This window comes from Schistocerca nitens, chromosome 8, assembly GCF_023898315.1.
Source record: "Schistocerca nitens isolate TAMUIC-IGC-003100 chromosome 8, iqSchNite1.1, whole genome shotgun sequence".
Lineage (NCBI taxonomy): Eukaryota > Metazoa > Arthropoda > Insecta > Orthoptera > Acrididae > Schistocerca > Schistocerca nitens.
Window position 1 is genome coordinate 217,301,327 of NC_064621.1, and position 21,037 is coordinate 217,322,363.

General features: G+C 37.1%; 2 protein-coding genes across 5 annotated transcripts in view; one reads left to right on the forward strand and one right to left on the reverse strand.

Moving 5' to 3' along the window:
* Nucleotides 1–16,999, reverse strand: part of LOC126199020 (dual oxidase-like) — a 246,332-nt gene extending 229,333 nt beyond the window's left edge. For both annotated transcript variants that reach the window (XM_049935710.1, XM_049935709.1), the window contains exons 1-2: nucleotides 16,939–16,999; nucleotides 9,193–9,398 (exon numbers count right to left, since the gene is read on the reverse strand). In XM_049935710.1, coding sequence (XP_049791667.1) covers nucleotides 9,193–9,355 — 163 coding nt within the window. In that variant the 5' untranslated portion in view covers nucleotides 9,356–9,398; nucleotides 16,939–16,999. The remainder of the gene's footprint in view (nucleotides 1–9,192; nucleotides 9,399–16,938) is intronic.
* The window catches only part of LOC126199021 (GPI mannosyltransferase 2), a 253,063-nt gene extending 234,027 nt beyond the window's left edge, over nucleotides 1–19,036 (forward strand). For all 3 annotated transcript variants that reach the window (XM_049935712.1, XM_049935711.1, XM_049935713.1), the window contains one exon: nucleotides 16,830–19,036. In XM_049935712.1, the coding sequence (XP_049791669.1) occupies nucleotides 17,169–18,695 (1,527 nt within the window). In that variant the 5' untranslated portion in view covers nucleotides 16,830–17,168 and the 3' untranslated portion in view covers nucleotides 18,696–19,036. The remainder of the gene's footprint in view (nucleotides 1–16,829) is intronic.
* The last annotated feature ends 2,001 nt before the right edge of the window (nucleotides 19,037–21,037 follow it).

Sequence of the window (21,037 nt, forward strand, 5' to 3'; positions counted from 1 at the left end):
TCAGCAGTCCATTTGGCATGCATATTTAAAACTGGGAAGACAAGGACCTTCTTGGCTCAGTACAACACCGCTAAGAGTAGGTAGTAGTGGCCAATTTGAGATTGTTCTAGGAGATTTCTACATTCATCTCATTGAATACTGGTGGGGGATTACACTTTACCGAAAACCCTTAGCACATTTTATTAAACTTTAATTATACAGTAAACTTTAAAAACAGAAGGCATGAAAACACTGCAGTAAATCCATTAACATGCTCAGGTGATAGGCTTTGTCAGAAAATAATGTCTTGTTAATGGAATCTAAGTTGTATAACCATTTCTAAAATTTGTTTATCCTTTTCTGCACTTTGAGGAGTATTAATCAATGGCATATTTGTTAGTAAACAACAGCATTTTCTGTTGGTTTTTTTTTTCCTATTTCAAATTTTATATTTTCAGGATCAGTTTATTATTATTGGCATATGAACAAAAATATTATATTTTGTGAATATTTTCTAGTTTTATTCTGTAACTAGTTGGATTCACACGGTTTGATAATGTAGGTAATGTAGTCAGACAACAAGCAGAAGCTAACCATGCACATGCCTGACCTATGGGAATGGATTGTTGGATTGTTACATAATTTAGCATGTACACAGTCCAGAAATACAAAAAGATAACAATTAAAGATATTAGAGGAATCATAAAAAACTTGAATGGATTGAAGACTGCTGTCAGCCTAATGCCAACTCTAAACTCAACATATTTCTTAATAAGGCCTTATCCATTTTTGAAAGGATTTTCCCAAAAAAAGGATTGAATGCAATGTCAGGTAATATTTTTAAAAAATCTACAAAATAGTGAGATTAAGTAAGGATCCAGAAATAACTTTCATACTATAAACAATACTATAACATATTATTATAAGTTCTCAAAAACCCATATGTACACACATTTTGTCAAAAATTTGCAAATCAGACAATGAAAAGAAATCAGTGCGGAATATTAAAACTTCATAGAAGACCAAAGCTGTGTGCCTTGTTGGGACTCAGACTTGGGGCCTTTGCATTTTGCAGCCAAGTGTTCCACTGACTGACTGCCTGCATATCATGCATTATTAGCACTCCTAGAAGAAACAACAGTGGTGAGAATTAGCTTCTCCTACCAGTCCTTGCTCAGTGAGTTTTGATCTGCCACAAAATTTCGTAAGTGTACACCTCATTGCAGAGTAATAATTCATTCCAGTATGGAATATTGGTTAAAAGAGACAGAAAAAGAAGCTGTAGAAGATATCACTGTTTCTATTAAAGAGAACAAGTGCATCATTAAAGACAATTCGTATGTAGCAGGAATTTTTAACTGTTACTTTGTTTCAAGATTTTCAGAAGAGGAAGCAAAACAGTACACTGAAAAAGCAATGTAGGAGAAATTTACTGACATGAAAATTTCTCACACATTCTCCTCAAATATAAAGATAATCAACATTACCCTTGAAGTAAAAGCTTATATAGAATTGTTAGTAAGGGCTGTAGTGCCTTAATATGCAGTTGCATGTATAATACATCAGCAACTCAGGTTATTTTCCAAGACAGATCAAAGATGCCACTGTTTGGCCTCTCTATAAAAAAAAAAAAAAAAGTCAGCCTCATAGTCAGTTCCTACTGTCCAGTTCCACTTCTTACATCACTTTCAAAAAATTTAGAGACAATGATGTACTTGAGGGATGTCATCCTGATGTGTAGTAATTTGAATACTTAGTCACAGTTTGTATTTTAAAATGACCACTCTGTTGTGGTGGCTATTTGTGTATTCACTGAATACATAATCAAATTTTTGAATGATAAAATACTGATAATGATGATATGTATTTCACAGATTACACAATACACTCCCTAGAATATTAAAATTTCAGAACAAAACCCAAGTTGTTATTCTGAATACATCAGTTAAAAATTTTAAACGCTAGAATTTGCAAATTACCATTTTGAGTTTAACAATACCATACATTTTAATCAATTTTACATTTGTTAATATATAAGAACAATGCCACAGTTTCTGTTTTTTATCATTATTTGATTTCTCATAAAGTACATTAATACTCTGAACCTGAAATACAAAACAAAACATTTTGATTTATTTTTTACAAAGACAAAGAATTCTTCTATAGAATAAATTTATTTTTTGTTAATTTTTTATTTTGGTTTTTTAATTTGGTAGTAGGAAGTGCTGTCATATTATTAGAAAAGGTACTGGCTAGCTTCAGCCCAGCATGAAGTTCATTATTTTCACATGATGCTGTTTGATGGCTATCTATGCATATTTTGATTTTTATCTGGTATTATGCCACAGTTGAAATTTAGTTTCATTGTTTGCACAAGCAATATTGGTTTTAAAATACATTCACTTATAATAGCAAGCACATCTAATTTTGGAAACTGCTAATGACATGATTTATCTAAGTTTGGCAGCACAAATAATACTGAAAGTTTTTTCCTGTGGTGGTGTTAATGTATTTATCAACTGGGATCTTCTGAAACTTCTTGTAGGCAATTAGCTGTTTTAATGATAATTTTGTTTTCAATAAGTTACATTTTTATGGAATACATGGTTCAGCACATCCCAATTTCATTCTTGGCAAATCTAAAAATACCAAGATTCTGTCATCTACAAAGTACAATGCAATAATTGCAATGAACAATATATCAAAGGAACTGGCCATACATTTTAGAAAGCATACTGCTGGTTCTACACATACCAAATCCTTGATTGGTCAGTGTCTTGATGAACATAAATACTCTGCAGGTTGCATTTCTAACAATATGAAAATTTTACATAATGCACCTTCATACATTAGAAGAAATTGAAATTTATTCACTTTACAGAAATAAACTCACTTCTGTTGTAAACAAGCAGCTAGACTTCAAACACAAACATCTCTTTGAGCTTTTTGATGGTCTACTTTAGAATGCTTATGGTGATGAAATAAAAACTTTGAGGTTCGCCGATGACATTGTAATTCTGTCAGAGACAGCAAAGGACTTGGAACAGCAGTTGCACGGAATGGACAGTGTCTTGAAAGGAGGATATAAGATGAACATCAACAAAAGCAAAACGGGGATAATGGAATGTAGTCGAATTAAGTCAGGTGATGCTGAGGGAATTAGATTAGGAAATGAGACACTTAAAGTAGTAAAGGAGTTTTGCTATTTGGTCATCAAAATAACTGATGATGATGGTCGAAGTAGAGAGGATATAAAATGTAGACTGGCAGTGGCAAGGAAAGCGTTTCTGAAGAAGAGAAATTTGTTAACATCGAGTATAGATTTAAGTGTCAGGAAGTCGTTTCTGAAAGTATTTGTATGGAGTGTAGCCATGTATGGAAGTGAAACATGGACGATAAATAGTTTGGACAGGAAGAGAATAGAAGCTTTCGAAATGTGGTGCTACAGAAGAATGCTGAAGATTAGATGGGTAGATCACATAACTAATGAGGAGGTATTGAATAGAATTGGGGAGAAGAGGAGTTTGTGGCACAACTTGACTAGAAGAAGGGATCGGTTGGTAGGACATGTCCTGAGGCATCAAGGGATCACAAATTTAGCATTGGAGGGCAGCGTGGAGGGTAAAAATCGTAGAGGGAGACCAAGAGATGAATACACTAAGCAGATTCAGAAGGATGTAGGTTGCAGTAGGTACTGGGAGATGAAGAAGCTTGCACAGGATAGAGTAGCATGGAGAGCTGCATCAAACCAGTCTCAGGACTGAAGACCACAACAACAACAACAATGGTGATGACCTTTTTTTTGTAACTGCACAAACCTATTTTACACCCTTCTGCAAACACTTTTTATTGTGATCCTTATAACTATGCTTCTTTTTTATTTTATTTAAATATAATGGCTCATGACTTTTTTTTTTAATTTCATATATATATATATATATATATATATATATATATATATATATATATATATATATATATAACGTTGTTACATTTACAAATAATTGGCAACATTAGGTCAGTCATAGCATTACATTTTAAATTTATTTTGTTCTTCTCAAAATCATTTTAATTTATCACTTTTTGACATTACTTATTTTCACTAGTTATCAAATGGTATTTTAGAAACACAGGCATGTAATTTCCTTTGAGAGAGAGAGAGAGAGAGAGAGAGAGAGAGAGAGAGAGAGAACATTCACAGCCATTGTCCATCAGTATGGTTGAAGGTCTAAAGATGATCATGTAATGGTCAAAACCAGTCACCTTTTAATAAATGTGTCTCGTGATGTAGATTGTTTTATAATAAATTTCAAATATTACATTGTGATAACTGATTTCCTGCAACAATGTCTTCAAAAATGAGTAAGTATGTGCTGGAGAGTGTGAATCTCAGGAGCGCTGGTGTTGTATGGGAAGGCTAAAATGACACTGTGGGTTAATGAAAACTGTAGATTCATTATGATAGATTCCGTAGCATAAAATTATGAGACAGAATTGCTGCTGGATACTTACCATCAGACAGTGGAATTTTTTGTACAGCCAATAGACACTTAATAAAAATAGATGAAAATATAGCATTCGGCACTATTCCTTCCTCAGACAGGCAGGACAGTTCACACAGATCCAAAGATGAGAAGGACCTACATGTAGTGAGAACAAGGGGAGACAAAGATCAAGGGGGAGGCATCAGAGAAAGTAGAGAGATTGCTACTTGAGGTCTAAGTAACCCGCCCTTCCTTTTTAACCTTTCCCAATCTATACTTCTTCTTCCCCTGTGGAACACTTTTTCTGATTTCTTGTGTGTCTATTAGCAATGCTAAAACTTTTGCATTCTGGAGGTTAGTACTGGTCGGAAGTTATATCACATAATTTTGTAGTTTTTTTCAAGTACATTTTCCTTTTGGTACAATATTCCATAATATTTTCAGCAACAGGGCATTGGGTCCTACCAGTACACATAATATGTCTCTGCCAGCAAACTTGACTGATTACACTGTAGTGGCCACATCAACATAAAATGCTTGACGGAACGTACATGGTGACTTTCAGATTACATATGTCTTCTCACGGATTGTTCGGCGCTTGATTGTTTATATTTTGCCAGTCACGGGACCAGAGTATGTGATATTGTTAATATGCGTAGGAGAAACCTTACTCTAAGCTCATTCACATTTCAAAGAGCTGTAATGCAAGGAAGAATGATCAAGGGAGTTCTAAAGCCTGAAAAGTGTATTACAGATGCTGAATGGACCAGGTGAGTTCTTTTGGTTGCTACAGGAGTAGTTTCCATTGTGTAATTTTCCACTTAAGATGTGTTCGAAGTAAATCCACTCCTTGCCGGAATGTCTCGCATCTCATTTTCCTTTTTTCTTTCTATAATTTTGTCTTCACATTTGTTTTCCTTATATAGCTGTTCTGTATATTCCTTCAACCTTTCAGCTTTCCTGTGCTTACGCAATCAATATTCTACACAGTATAATTAGGAGTAATGCCGCCACTTTGTGATAAAAATGTTGCTGCTTCCTCGGTTGGGTTAAATAATGAGTGTTTATCTGCTTGTACTGTTTTAATATATACATTATTATTAATCATAGAACAACAGCCATCATATTTCTGCAGCCAGAGAGCTCTGTGTATATGGAACATTGCTATTTGTCTTGCACATTCTTGAAACCTTCAGTCATTGTGTCATAATGATTTCAGGAAGATGTGACTCGTCAGTTACGATTTTGTTTTCCTTAGAATTTTATGGATTCCCTGTGTCTTGGTTTGTGTTTGATGGCATCCACTTGAAGTTTTCTGTACCAAAACAAAGTAACCCCATTCTCAATTCTTGACAAAATGACAAAGTCTACATGAAAATTATTTTTGTTTCTTGTATTTTAGTTCTGTAAATGAGCTTTTTCTATTAGTAACAAATAGCGCTAAGCATTGAGAGCTTCATGAAACCCGTTCCCAGGCTGTACACTATATAATTAAAAGCCAGTAAGGAGTAAATATACTGGGAAGTGTGCATAAAAGTCTAATATATTTAAAGGGATATCTGCAAAACATGTAGTTATCTTCTTTAAACAATATTCCTACAGCTTAACATTTCCTGAATATATAATTACGGCACTTTAGCAGCATTGTCCCAAAACGTATTACCACAACACAACAGGGGGGGGATTTTGCAAAATGAGCTAATATCTTTATCTTCAAATCATCTTAATGCAGGATGCTTTTAAGCATAAGAAACTTAGCTTCTTGATTCATTTATGTGTGTATGTTGACTCCACTTTTAATTTGCTATGCAGCTAGACCCAAAAAATTATACACATAGTGTTCTATTTAGTGTATTATGGTTATCAAGATACAGTTCCTTGCTGATGGCATGATGTTGGCTGATTTGTAGGCTTGATCATCAGATAAGTTACTGTTTGCATCAACTGAACTTGCAGGAAATCTGAAGAAAGATCATGTAAATTTAATAGCAGAGAAATAACTCAACAGTTACATTACATCACAATGAGACCAGGCAACATATAAGGGGTGATCAAAAAGTTCTGAGGGTGTTGATGCAGTGTATATGCAGTTTAACATGATTCTGAAGTTGGTATATAAACAGACAGAGCGAGGTGGCGCAGTGGTTAGCACACTGGACTCGCATTCGGGAGGACAACGGTTCAATCCCGCATCCGGCCATCCTGATTTAGGTTTTCCGTGATTTCCCTAAATCGCTCCAGGCAAATGCCGGGATGGTTCCTCTGAAAGGGCATGGCCGACTTCCTTCCCTAATCCGATGAGACCGATGACCTCGCTGTTTGGTCTCTTCCCCCAAAAACCAACGAACCAACTTGGTGTATAAACACCGACATTCAGGCAAGAGATTAGAATGGAATTTGTGTATTTTTGAAATGTGTACTATAAATGCAGAAATAGGAACCTTCTACCTTCTTCCTAAAATTCACAAACCCAATCATCCTGGCCGCCCCATTGTAGCTGGTTACCAAGCCCCCACAGAACGTATCTCTGCCTACGTAGATCAACACCTTCAACCCATTACATGCAGTCTCCCATCCTTCATCAAAGACACCAACCATTTTCTCGGACGCCTGGAATCCTTACCCAATCTGTTACCCCCGGAAACCATCCTTGTAACCATTGATGCCACTTCCTTATACACAAATATTCCGCACGTCCAGTGCCTCGCTGCGATGGAGCACTTCCTTTCACGCCGATCACCTGCCACACTACCTAAAACCTCTTTCCTCATTACCTTAGCCAGCTTCATCCTGACCCACAACTTCTTCACGTTTGAAGGCCAGACATACCAACAATTAAAGGAAACAGCCATGGGTACCAGGATGGTCCCCTCGTACGCCAACCTATTCGTGGGTCGCTTAGAGAAAGCCTTCTTGGTTACCCAGGCCTGCCAACCCAAAGTTTGGTACAGATTTATTGATGACATCTTCATGATCTGGACTCACAGTGAAGAAGAACTCCAGAATTTCCTCTCCAACCTCAACTCCTTTGGTTCCATCAGATTCACCTGGTCCTACTCCAAATCCCACGCCACTTTCCTTGATGTTGACCTCCATCTGTCCAATGGCCAGCTTCACACGTCCGTCCACATCAAACCCACCAACAAGCAACAGTACCTCCATTATGACAGCTGCCACCCATTCCACATCAAACGGTCCCTTCCCTACAGCCTAGGTCTTCGTGGCAAAGGAATCTGCTCCAGTCCGGAATCCCTGAACCATTACACCAACAACCTGACAACAGCTTTCGCATCCCGCAACTACCCTCCCGACCTGGTACAGAAGCAAATAACCAGAGCCACTTCCTCATCCTCTCAAACCCAGAACCTCCCACAGAAGAACCACAAAAGTGCCCCACTTGTGACAGGATACTTTCCGGGACTGGATCAGACTCTGAATGTGGCTCTCCAGCAGGGATACGACTTCCTCAAATCCTGCCCTGAAATGAGATCCATCCTTCGTGAAATCCTCCCCACTCCACCAAGAGTGTCTTTCCGCCATCCACCTAACCTTCGTAACCTCCCTATGAAATCCCCAAACCACCTTCCCTACCCTCTGGCTCCTACCTTTGTAACCGCCCCCGGTGTAAAACATGTCCCATGCACCCTCCCACCACCACCTACTCCAGTCTTGTAACCCGGAAGGTGTACACGATCAAAGGCAGAGCCACTTGTGAAAGCACCCACGTGATTTACCAACTGACCTGCCTACACTGTGACGCATTCTATGTGGGAATGACCAGCAACAAACTGTCCATTCGCATGAATGGACACAGGCAGACAGTGTTTGTTGGTAATGAGGATCACCCTGTGACTAAACATGTCTTGGTGCATGGCCAGCACATCTTGGCACAGTGTTACACCATCCGGGTTATCTGGATACTTCCCACTAACACCAACCTATCCGAACTCCGGAGATGGGAACTCGCTCTTCAATATATCCTCTCTTCCCGTTATCCACCAGGCCTCAATCTCCGCTAATTTCAAGTTGCCGCCACTCATACCTCACCTGTCATTCAACAACATATTTGCCTCCGCACTTCCGCCTCGACTGACATCTCTGCCCAAACTCTTTGTCTTTAAATATGTCTGCTTGTGAGATGTCTGCTTGTGTCTGTATATGTGTGGATGGATATGTGTGTGTGTGCGAGTGTATACCCGTCCTTTTTTCCCCCTAAGGTAAGTCTTTCTGCTCCCGGGATTGGAATGACTCCTTACCCTCTCCCCTAAAACCCACATCCTTTCGTCTTTCCCTCTCCTTCCCTCTTTCCTGATGAGGCAACAGTTTGTTGCGAAAGCTTGAATTTTGTGTGTATGTTTGTGTGTCTATCGACGTGCCAGCGCTGTCGTTTGGTAAGTCACATCATCTTTGTTTTTAGATATTTTTTTCCCACGTGGAGGGAGAGAGAGAGAGAGAGAGAGAGAGAGAGAGAGAGAGAGAGAGAGAGAGAGAGCAAAAACACAGACAAAAAAATTGTGTTTACTAATTCATAATAACTATAAATAGCTAACAGCCTGCATTAATTTACTCACAGCCTTGCAGACATAAGAAAAGTAGACAAAGTTACATATGAACGCCATGCAGAAAAAGAAAACTTAAAACAGATTAATTTCTTTTCTTAAGTCACTAGATTTAAGTTTTATTATGGAGATTCCCAGATCATTTTATAGAACAGGATTAATATACAGACCGTGTCCAGCAGACCCTGCTATGAATGACGATGTATACACCATGGCAATTGTTGACAGTTTCAGTGAATTTTGTTGAAAAAATGTATTTATTGTGTGACAACACACATTTCCCACAAAAAAAATCAAAAGCCACATCAAACATACGTATTTGAAAGAGCCCATGGTGTAGTTTATCTATCCATATGATTCATTGAAAGACTGTGATCTGTAACAAGAATACAACACATTTTCTATCAAAAGCTAGTCCTTTACTAAATAGTTTTACATAAAAAAGGATCAAGTTTGGCCGGCTGCGGTGGCCGAGCGGTTCTAGGCACTTCAGTCTGGAACCGCACGACTGCTACGGTCGCAGGTTCGAATCCTGCCTCGGGCGTGGATGTGTGTAATGTCCTTAGGTTAGTTAGGTTTAAGTAGTTCTAAGTTCTAGGGGACTGATGACCTCAGATGTTAAGTCCCATAGTGCTCAGAGCCATTTGATAAAGTTTGGCAGCTAACAGTTCACACGAGAAAAAACAGTTAACAGTTCACACGAGGAAAAAATAAGGAAAGAAAACACACAAAAATCGTTATGTAAGTAATAGAGATCAGAAACAGGGAGAGTACAAGTCTAATTTTCAGGCTGCATACTTCGCAAATCCAGCAGCACTGTTGCCTCAGTGCTAACAGGCTTCCTTTTTTCCCATTGTAGTTCCACGAGTATACGTCTGGGAAATGTGAGGCTGCAGTCGCTTAATATCCATCGACTCTTTCAATCGTACTGAAGCACGCAACACTGTAAGTTTGGTCACGGCTTATTGTTAGTGCAGATGATTAGCACCGATCTTGTTGCTGTAAAGTAGCATCGACACGGTGAAAAGACTGATTGTTGGGATCAGATGGGCCTTTAATGCGGCTGTGTCTTTTGGTACTGTAAAGGTTGTAAGGCAAAAATTAATTGATGCCAAGTACCCATCAGAGGAAGAGTGATATCTGGATTGAGTTTCATGCTATAGTCCATCTTCTTAGAAGAAGAAGAAGAAGAAGGGGGGGGGGGGGGGAGGATTACAAATTTCATGCAGAGCAGACAAAATGGTAGTATTCTTGTATATTCCACCCCTACCATGAGAGAACGTATGTGCTGTGTCAAATTTAATTCATAATCTAAAAGCTTCAAACAAACCTTTTTGTGGCTCAGGGGTATATAAAATTATATAAAATTATATAAAAAATATATAAAATTATATATAAAATTATATAAAATTTCCTGTAATACATGTCCAGCATTTTATATTGGACAGACAGGCAGAACTTTCAACGTAAAATACGAAGAACATCTTTTAGGCAGAAAAGGCACTAATGTGCACAATTCAACATTTGCAGAACATCTTTTCATAACAGCGCATAACTCCAAAGAATTAAAGGAAATGACAATTCTGCATAGAGAAAAAGAGAAAACTTGATGTCTTGGAAGAACTTGAAATTTTCAGGCACACACCAATTAAAAATGACATGTTGAATGAACAAGTACAGTTGAAAAATAGAAATTTGTTTAATGCTTTTAAACCAGTGCTCTCAGTTTTATGATACTTATAATCCAGGTTCTCTCCTCCTTTTCAGAAACATTATTTTACCTCTGTTAAGTTATGCTCATTACTAATACACCAGATGACATCTGTGCCCTAGTTATGCAAGCTTTCTTTCCAAATTTGTGTCATATAATGAACTGATGTTCTTCATTAAATATGTAATTCCAGTCGTATTTAACTCTGGTTCTACCTGTGCTACGTAAAACATAGCGAACTTTGTAATACTTTATTCCGTTTGAAGCTCATTTATAAATGTTACTCAATAATTTGTAAAATTAATTTTTGTTAAACATTATATTGGCTATACATATGATTTACTTCAGAAAATGTGTAATATACAAAATTTTTTGCTCACATTACTAGTGGCCCGCTTGTAGGGCGCCCTACATTACGTTTACTTGGCAGCGTGACTAGTTGCTACACAGTCAGTCTCCTCACAACACACTGGTGTTACTTATGTTTTAATGTATGACTTGAGTAACTCAGCTCTTAAATCACTGTACATCTTTGACGATATGTTCTTCATGTAAGTTCTATTTGTTTTACACTTGTTTATATTAATGTAAACTTTAATTAGATGAGATATTTTTATCTTACATATTCATTTTAGGTAATTACCTTACCTTCTGATGAAGTCACCCTTAGAGGTGACGAAACCTGGTCAAGGTATATAGAAACCTATGCAACCGGTTGGCAGATTTTTACATATTTTTCAAAAAAGATTAAAGTTGCCTGCAGGTGCTCGATATACACTTAATATTATGAAGGATTTTTTTGTGAAATTCTACTTCTGTTCCACATGCTTCCGTATGCTGTTCTAGGCAAAATTTATGAATGTCTATGTTTTAAATTTATGACAATTCCTTATGAATGTGGCAATCCTCTTTTCTCCATTTATGCTCTACAAAAGTGAGATGCTAACCTAAATCGTATAACACTTAAAAAGTTCTATACCAGTGGTCTCATGATGTTCAGAGAGGCAGATTATGTCATGACTCTAATTCATCTATGCTGATAGTTAATTCATTAATTTTATTTCTCGGTCCTCAAATATTTTGACGGAATAAAGATAGCTGACATTTCACATTGACTGAGTTAAAATTGGATAGAGTTGAAATTTCTGCAGATTGTTGAAATTTCTTAACCAGCAGCTGTTTTTGCTGATGTAATAAGCTAGAATTATGTTTTTTGTTTTCTTTCACAAACTGAAGGTTTGTCTCAATCCTAACCTCTCTTAAAACTTGGTTTCCTTTTGTCCACCCCACCCTAAAAAAGGGTCTTTTCTGAACCCTATAACCACTGGTATTTTATCACTCACGACAGTGCCTCACCCCTTTAACTTTCCTGCTATTTTCCCAGCCAGTTTACCCTACCCTTTCCTGTTGAGGTGAAGGCCATGCCTAGTATAATCCCACCTGTTCAGAGGGCATGCAAATTTACTGTACGGTTAAATGATGATGGCGTCCTCTTGGATAAATATTCCGGAGGTAAAATAGTCCCCCATTCAGATCTACAGGCGGGGAATACTCAGGAGGACATCGTTATCAGGAGAAACAAAACTGGCATTGTACGGATCGGAGAGTGGAATGTCAGATTCCTTAATCTGGCAGGTAGGTTAGAAAATTTAAAAAGGGAAATGGATAGGTTAAAGTTAGATGTAGTGGGAATTAGTGAAGTTTGGTGGCAGGAGGAACATGACTTTTGGTCAGGTGAATACAGGGTTATAAATATAAATTCAAAGACGGGTAATGCAGGAGAAGGTTTAATAATGAATAAAAAAATAGGAGTGCGGGTAAGCTATTACAAACAGCATAGTGAACGCATTATTGTGGCCAAGATAGACACGAAGCCCACGCCTACTACAGTAGTACAAGTTTATATGCCAACTAGCTCTGCAGATGATGAAGAAATTGATGAAATGTATGATGAAATAAAAGAAATTATTCAGGTAGTGAAGGGAGACGAAAATTTAATAGTAATGGGTGACTGGAATTCGAGAGTAGGAAAAGGGAGAGAAGGAAACATAGTAGGTGAATATGGATTGGGGGGAAGAAATGAAAGAGGAAGCCGTCTCGTAGAGTTTTGCACAGAGCATAACTTAATCACAGCTAACACTTGGTTCAAGAGTCATAAAAGAAGGTTGTATACATGGAAGAATCCTGGAGATACTAGAAGGTATCAGATGTATTATATCATGGTAAGACAGAGATTTAGGAACCAGGTTTTAAATTGTAAGACATTTCCAGGGGCAGATGTGGACTCTGACCACAATCTATTGGTTATGAACTGTAGATTAAAACTGAAGAAACTGCAAAAAGGTGGGAATTTAAGGAGATGGGACCTGGATAAACTGAAAGAACCAGAGGTTGTACAGAGTTTCAGGGATAGCATAAGGGAACAATTGACAGGAATGTGGGAAAGAAATACAGTAGAAGAAGAATGGGTAGTTCTGAGGGATGAAGTAGTGAAGGCAGCAGAGGATCAAGTAGGTAAAAAGATGAGGACTAGTAGAAATACTTGGGTAACACAAGAAATATTGAATTTAATTGATGAAAGAAGAAAATATAAAAATGCAGTAAATGAAGCAGGCAAAAAGGAATACAAATGTCTCAAAAATGAGATCGACAGGAAGTGCAAAATGGTTAAGCAGGGATGGCTAGATGACAAATGTAAGGATGTAGAGGCTTATCTCACTAGGGGTAAGATAGATACTGCCTACAGGAAAATTATAGAGAACTTTGGAGAAAAGAGAACCACTTGTATGAATATCACGAGCTCAGATGGAAACCCAGTTCTAAGCAAAGAAGGGAAAGCAGAAAGGTGGAAGGAGTATATAGAGATTCTATACAAGGGCAATGTACTTGAGTACAATATTATGGAAATGGAAGAGGATGTAGATGAAGACAAAATGGGAGATAAGATACTGCGTGAAGAGTTTGACAGAGCACTGAAAGACCTGAGTCGAAACAAGGCCCCGGGAGTAGACAACATTCCATTAGAACTACTCATGGTTTTGGTAGATCCACTCCTGACAAAACTCTACCATCTGGTGAGCAAGATGTATGAGACAGGTGAAAAACCCTCAGACTTCAAGAAGAATATAATAATTCCAATCCCAAAGAAAACAGGTGTTGACAGATGTGAAAATTACCGAACTATCAGTTTAATAAGTCACAGCTGCAAAGTACTAATGCAAATTCTTTACAGATGAATAGAAAAACTGGTAGTAGCCGACCTCGGAGAGGATCAGTTTGGATTCCGTAGAAATGTTGGAACACGTGAGGCAATACAGATCTTACAACTTATCTTAAAAGAAAGACGAAGGAAAGGCAAACCTACGTTTATAGCATTTGTAGACTTAGAGAAAGCTTTTGACAATGTCGACTGGAATACTCTCTTTCAAATTCTGAAGGTGGCAGGGGTAAAATACAGGGAGCGAAAGGCTATTTACAATTTGTACAGAAACCAGATGGCAGTTATAAGAGTCGAGGGACATGAAAGGGAAGCAGTGGTTGGGAAGGTAGTAAGACAGAGTTGTAGCCTCTCCCCGATGTTATTCAATCTGTATATTGAGCAAACAGTAAAGGGAAGAAAAGAAAAATTCGGTTTAGGTATTAAAATCCATGGAGAAGAAATAAAATCTGTGAGGTTCGCCGATGACATTGTAATTCTGTCAGAGACAGCATAGGACTTGGAAGAGCAGTTGCACGGAATGGACAGTGTCTTGAAAGGAGGATATAAGATGAACATCAACAAAGCAAAACGAGGATAATGGAATGTAGTCGAATTAAGTCAGGTGATGCTGAGGGAATTAGATTAGGAAATGAGACACTTAAAGTAGTAAAGGAGTTTTGCTATTTGGGTAGCAAAATAACTGATGATGGTCGAAGTAGAGAGGATATAAAATGTAGACTGGCAATGGCAAGGAAAGCGTTTTTGAAGAAGAGAAATTTGTTAACACCGAGTATAGATTTAAGTGTCAGGAAGTTGTTTCTGAAAGTATTTGTATGGAGTGTAGCCATGTATGGAAGTGAAACATGGACGATAACTAGTTTGGACAAGAAGAGAATAGAAGCATTTGAAATGTGGTGCTACAGAAGAATGCTGAAGATTAGATGGGTAGATCACATAACTTATGAGGAGGTACTGAATAGAATTGGTGAGAAGAGGAGTTTGTGGCACAACTGGACAAGAAGAAGGGACCGGTTGGTAGGACATGGTCTGAGGCATCAAGGGATCACAAATTTAGCATTGGAGGGCAGCGTGGAGGGTAAAAATCGTAGAGGGAGACCAAGAGATGAATACACTAAGCAGATTCAGAATGGTGTAGGTTGCAGTAGGTACTGGGAGATGAAGAAGCTTGCACAGGATAGAGTAGCATGGAGAGCTGCATCAAACCAATCAGGACTGAAAACAACAACAACAACATTGAGAGAATCAACAGGAACGACACCAATGTGTGACACTGCCCCCGACCTAAGCAGCCGTTCGAACTCCAAAGAGAGAGAGGAGTTCAAATGAGGTTGGTCATGGCTCCCAAGAACAGATACAAACTCAACACTAGTATGCTTCGATGCTGATACAATCTTTGCCAGGTCACACTCTATACTGTACCAAGGATCTCTGTCAATACTATTACCTGGCCCCCCCAATATAACCATGGTGTCTTCCTTAGTGAAATCTTTGCAAAGTGATCCTAAATCCTCTGTCACCTGATCCAGACTGGCACTAGGTTAAAAAGTTGGTGACCTGGTATTCTGATCCTAGTTCATCCTGCAAAAGTTGGCCAACACCTCTTCCATGGAAACTACCTAACAACAACAACACTTTCTTTCTCTTTACTGATTCTCCTACGTTCTTACTTTTCAATTTGCTGCTGAAAGTTTGTTGTGCCCTGTCTACACCTGCAACTTCTTGAGGCTCACCAGCTTCTATCTGAAGCAACAGGTCAAATCTATTTTCCACATTCACCATAAAGCTGTCAGACAATGTTCTAGGCCTGTTGCCACTTCCCAGCTCTCTTTACCCTTTTCCCTCCTTAACCTGTCAAGATCTCCCCTGGCCTTGTCTAACTCAGCCTGAAGGGTGGCAATTTTCCCCTCCTGTTCTAGTATCTTCCTATCTCTACTACATATCCTACAAAACCACTGATGAGTCTCATTTACTTTCCCTATTCCCACACCGCTGCAGTCACCCACATGGAAAAAACTACAGCACCCGTCACACCAAAGCCCCAACCTAACAATTCAATGGCAAGTCAAGCACTTTTCACTCATGATAAACGTAATATGGTTCCACAAATTTGGCCTATACGCAACTTTATGTAAACAGAAACAACAGTGCAAAGTTACTAAAACAACAACTTAAACATTATGCTACTCTGCAGATATGTGAATTAAATAATGAATAGGTATGCTACAGTTAAATTCCCGGAGAGAGCAAAGAACAATTAAACAAATTTCTATAGATTTGCTGTGCAAAACGTAAACAGAAAATAGGACTATAGCCCATCTGTACCAACCCAGTCAGCATCTGCAATAAATTAGCACAGCACTCTCTGCTGATAAAAAATTTTAAAATAAAGTTGTGCAACTAGCATCAGACAAGCCATTAAACGACATGTTTTTGCACCAATGATGATGCCCATTTCATTGCAAACTGGTAAATATTGAAGATATTTCTCTCTCTCTCTCTCTCTCTTGCATGCGCACGCCTACACACACACACACACACACACACACACACACACACACACACACACACACACATTGAGATGGAGGGGTTATGTTGACCCAGTGAAAAAACAGCAGCAAAAGACGTGTTATGTAAAAACTGTAACTAAACTGCCTTATAGTCCTATTGTTGTAATCAATACTAGTAATACTAGGTATTAGTAGATATTTTAATAGGTAGTTACAGTTTATCAATATTCATTTTGCTAATATATTATTGATTGCCCCATATTTGTTTTTTGATAATTTAAACAAAATGTTCATATCAACATAAATTTAGTGATATACACAAGTTAGTTCTGAATTCATTGTTTTCTACAGTGGCTCATTTTGTTACAGGTAAACAACAGAAAACCCTACAACACCTCCATCTAAATGACAAGATGCAGTTTGGGACATAGCCAAGAGGATTCATTAGCTCTTATGATGCTCTGAAGTGATTCCTTACCTCAACATGAGAAGACTGTTAGTGCACTCCCAAGCACATACATAGCAGTGAATAAACAGAGCAGCTGCCAGGAAATGGAAGACCCATTTCCTTCCTGATGCTTGCTTAACTACAGCAACAGATTAGGACAGTGATAGATGGAGGGCTTGTGAGACTGTGTCTAGTATTCAGTGAAAGCCATAGTAGTATGTTACAATAACGTGCACGTGGAAGGTTCACAATGAATAAAAATGACTGTGAAGGCATTCAGTTTGAAGCCAAAAGTGACCACTTTTGCAATTTTATCAAGACTTTTTGTACTTACCTTGTCATGTCTGTCTAATAATTTAATACCTGATCACAATTCCGATGCATTTATTAGTCCATCAAATCCTCATGAAAAGAATGCCACAGTCTGTGATAGTATTGTCAGTTTCCTCTTTGGTGGTATTAACCGCTGGGACGCCCAGTATTTTTTGCACATTTCTCGGTATGGATATACATTTGAAAATTGCCTTGCTTTCTTTCCCACGTACCCAATCCTTACATATCTGACATCGAGGATCTTGTATATTCCTCTCTCAATCGTTCTTAATGAAACATCTGTAACGACTTTTTGTGCAGTTGCCATTAATTTTTATTTTTTTGTAAAGGCTGCAGAAGTATTATATGATTTGACTGAAAAACTGTTCAAAAATTGTCAACTGGCTTATGTTGCTTCTATAATGTTTTGTGTAAATCCTGCCAGCATCTTCTTTAGTGCACCATACTCTGAAACACTATTTTCCTTATTTTCGTTTTATGGGATGTACTTATCTGTTTCAGATCATGGTATCCTTTGCAGTGTGCCTTTAGGTCTTTCTGCATCGGTGAGATCCAATGGGATATTAAATACTTGGTTTCCATTATTCAAAATTGCCAATAATGTATTCCAAAGATTATCAAATAAACTCAAATCTGATAAAAGAATTGTGAAGAGGACAGATGTAATAGATGCAGATGGTTCCTTCATGAATCTGTTCTTGAAGGCTGTGTTAGTGACTGTTATTTCATTGGCACCATTTTTTGCATTTCAAGCATATTGCTATTCCAAATATTGCAAAGCTGATACTTATGACATCGCTGCCTTCTTAGCCGTATTTGCACATGAGAAAGATTTTGTCTTGCCTGGCTCAAGATATCTTCCGTGGTGTGATGACAAACTCATTCTTCCTTATATGTATGTGCAACAACATTACTGGAATGTTGGTTTCTTGAGATACTACGAATTTAAGCAGATCCCTAATTTTATTCTTGCTGCTCCAGTTGTATTCCTAATATTCACAATGACATTTTGTTTTGTTAGCTTACACATGAACTTTAATATACGATTTTTGAACTTAAAGGTAGAGTCAAGTTCAGGTATGCCACTGAGCATTCTCCCATATATTGCTCATGCTGCTGGACTGACAATATTTTGCTTACTAAACATTCATGTACAGGTGACAACTAGAATGATAGCGTCATCAAGCCCAGTACTGTACTGGTTTTCTGCATATATTCTAACTGGTAAACTCCACATCTCAAACGAAGCCTGCAAGAAACAAGATAAAAAAGATGTATCACAGAAAAAACCAAAATCAATAGAGTTTGAAGCAAAATTTGAAGACTGGTGGAACATTTTGTTTGTGACTTTTGACATACCGCAAAAAATGTTTTCAAAGTTTATCAAAATTTATTTCATATCTTATTTAATCATTGGAACCATACTTTTCAGTAACTTTTATCCATGGACTTAAAAGGTTCTCACAAATAGAAAGAAGACTGACTTTTTTTCTTTCTTCCTTAATCAAATGAACAAATGAGAACATGTATTTCATTGTATCATTACATTAAAATTCATGTCAATTACTGGTGAGAAACAGTATTTACTTTTAATTTATGGACACGTAAAGCACTCTTGTTATCAAGACAGCGGTGACCAAGGACAATGAATATGGTATCCAATCAAAGAAATGCTTAAGAGCCTTGTGATAATCATAAACTTGAAAACTATTATTCTTATATCTGATAGTGATTTTTTGCAGAATGCTTGTATCTTTGCAGGAATAAGCATTAGAATAAAGATCATACAACAGGATGTGTGGTTTTAATTTTTGTGGTGGAGTATTTCCTCTTTAATCATCTATCAGCCACAGAATTTCCTGTATTGCAGCACGGAATGTTGAAACCTATAGGGAAATCTGTGTTATAGTAACTTCTTGATATTTTGTACTTCACCTGCAAGTAAATTGTCTTGCTTTTTTACATGAGGTATGCTGCTGTTATTGCAATACATCCATAATAAATTTTAATACTGGTAATTAACATTGTTTTAGACTACATGACAAAAGAAGAATGTTTACATAGCATTCATACCATATAGAACAAAAGATGTAGTGAACACTGTCATTTTTTTGTCTGTAAAATCACATCCAAACTTTTGTATTTATTTATTCATTTATTACATTATCCATTCACAGATAATAAATATTGTATGGCTGTTGTCCTAATGCACATATAAATTCTATGTAAAATCATTTAAGGGAATGGAAAAAACAGATATATACATAAAATAACACATACAAATGACACAAAGATGATAAAATATATATTAATAAAATTTATTTACTTACACACTTCTGTTATTAAAAATTGTGATCAGTTCTTCATAGACCTCTACTCTTATCCTCCTCAACCAGAAAATCTTTTAACGGAACAGTGACTAAACAAAGATTTTTTTTGTCAGATGACAGCTGCCCTTCAGATTTGTAAATCTTATGTTAATTTTAAGGGAAAAAAAGACAGTAATTTAGGTACTGGCTTAATATAATCTTAAACAATAAAATGTAATTCGTCAACATAGTCATTTACCGAGTAAAAGTTTTTAAAATTCTGCTTTAAATTTATTTCCCTCTTGTAATTTTGTGATGTAGACTAGCAGTCTGTTGGAAGTTTAAGATCTATGTGGTTTATGTGTCTTTGCGTGTTAGTCCTTTTTTTTATGGAGTGCTGAACTATATCAGGTATTGTAACTATGAAAGTTAGAATTTGTAAGAAACTCTTCAAGGCGTGACCTGATGTATAAAACACATTTGAATGTCTATTGTGAAGGTACTGTTAGTATTTTAAGTTTTATAAATGTGGATTTGCAGTGTGACTGGAGAGGACTGTGTGTTGTTATTTCACAATTCTTGTTTATATTTTCATTTCACTATTCAGTGTTTGTAGAGTTCCAAAACAATTTATAATGTCAGATGTGATCCGGGAACTTGTCTTTGAATTGCTTGGAAAGCACATATTGAAATATCCTGTAAAGATGGAGGAGAATGAACTACATGCACCACTGGCATTTGTTTGGGACAGCATTTCACCCAAGACTTGTTGCTTGGGACATTTACTTAGTTCACACAATTTTCTATAGAAAAATTTCTTTTACATTCAAGTTAAGCTTCTGATTTTTTATTCCATTCAAATGTGTTTCAACATTTTATATCAACATATTACATTTTTTCTGTTTTTACATTAATTTCTTTTCGCCACAAATCTTATTTTTCAAACAAAACAAAATTTAGTGTCAACACAGTTAATGACACTTACCTCTTTTCCATTTATCTTTTCTTAATAACCTCAACTGGTATTGCATGTGACCAAGCTAAGGGATTTGACTATGTGAATCACAATATTCTCTCAAATAAACTGAGGTTTCATGGAATTGGTGTTATAGCCAACCAACAGATAATGTCGTATCCAACCAAAACAGTGCCAAAAGTTGTAATTAATAATTTACCCAATGTAAGTAGGGGAGATTCTTCTGATTTGTGACGGGGGGAGATCACTTACAGAACTCCACAAGGCTCGACATTAGATCCACTGTTGTTTCTCATACACGTAAACTACTTTCCATCTAATAGACAACAGGCAGAATTAGTTCTTTTTGTGGATGACATTAGAATTGTAATCAGTCCAAATGCACACACCATAATAGAAGAAAGTGTAAATAATTTTCTTAAAAGTAGTATTGAGTTGCTTGCTGTGTATGGTCTCAGTTTCAAAAAGAAACAACATATTCACATCAGCACATCAAGAGGTACTACATCTC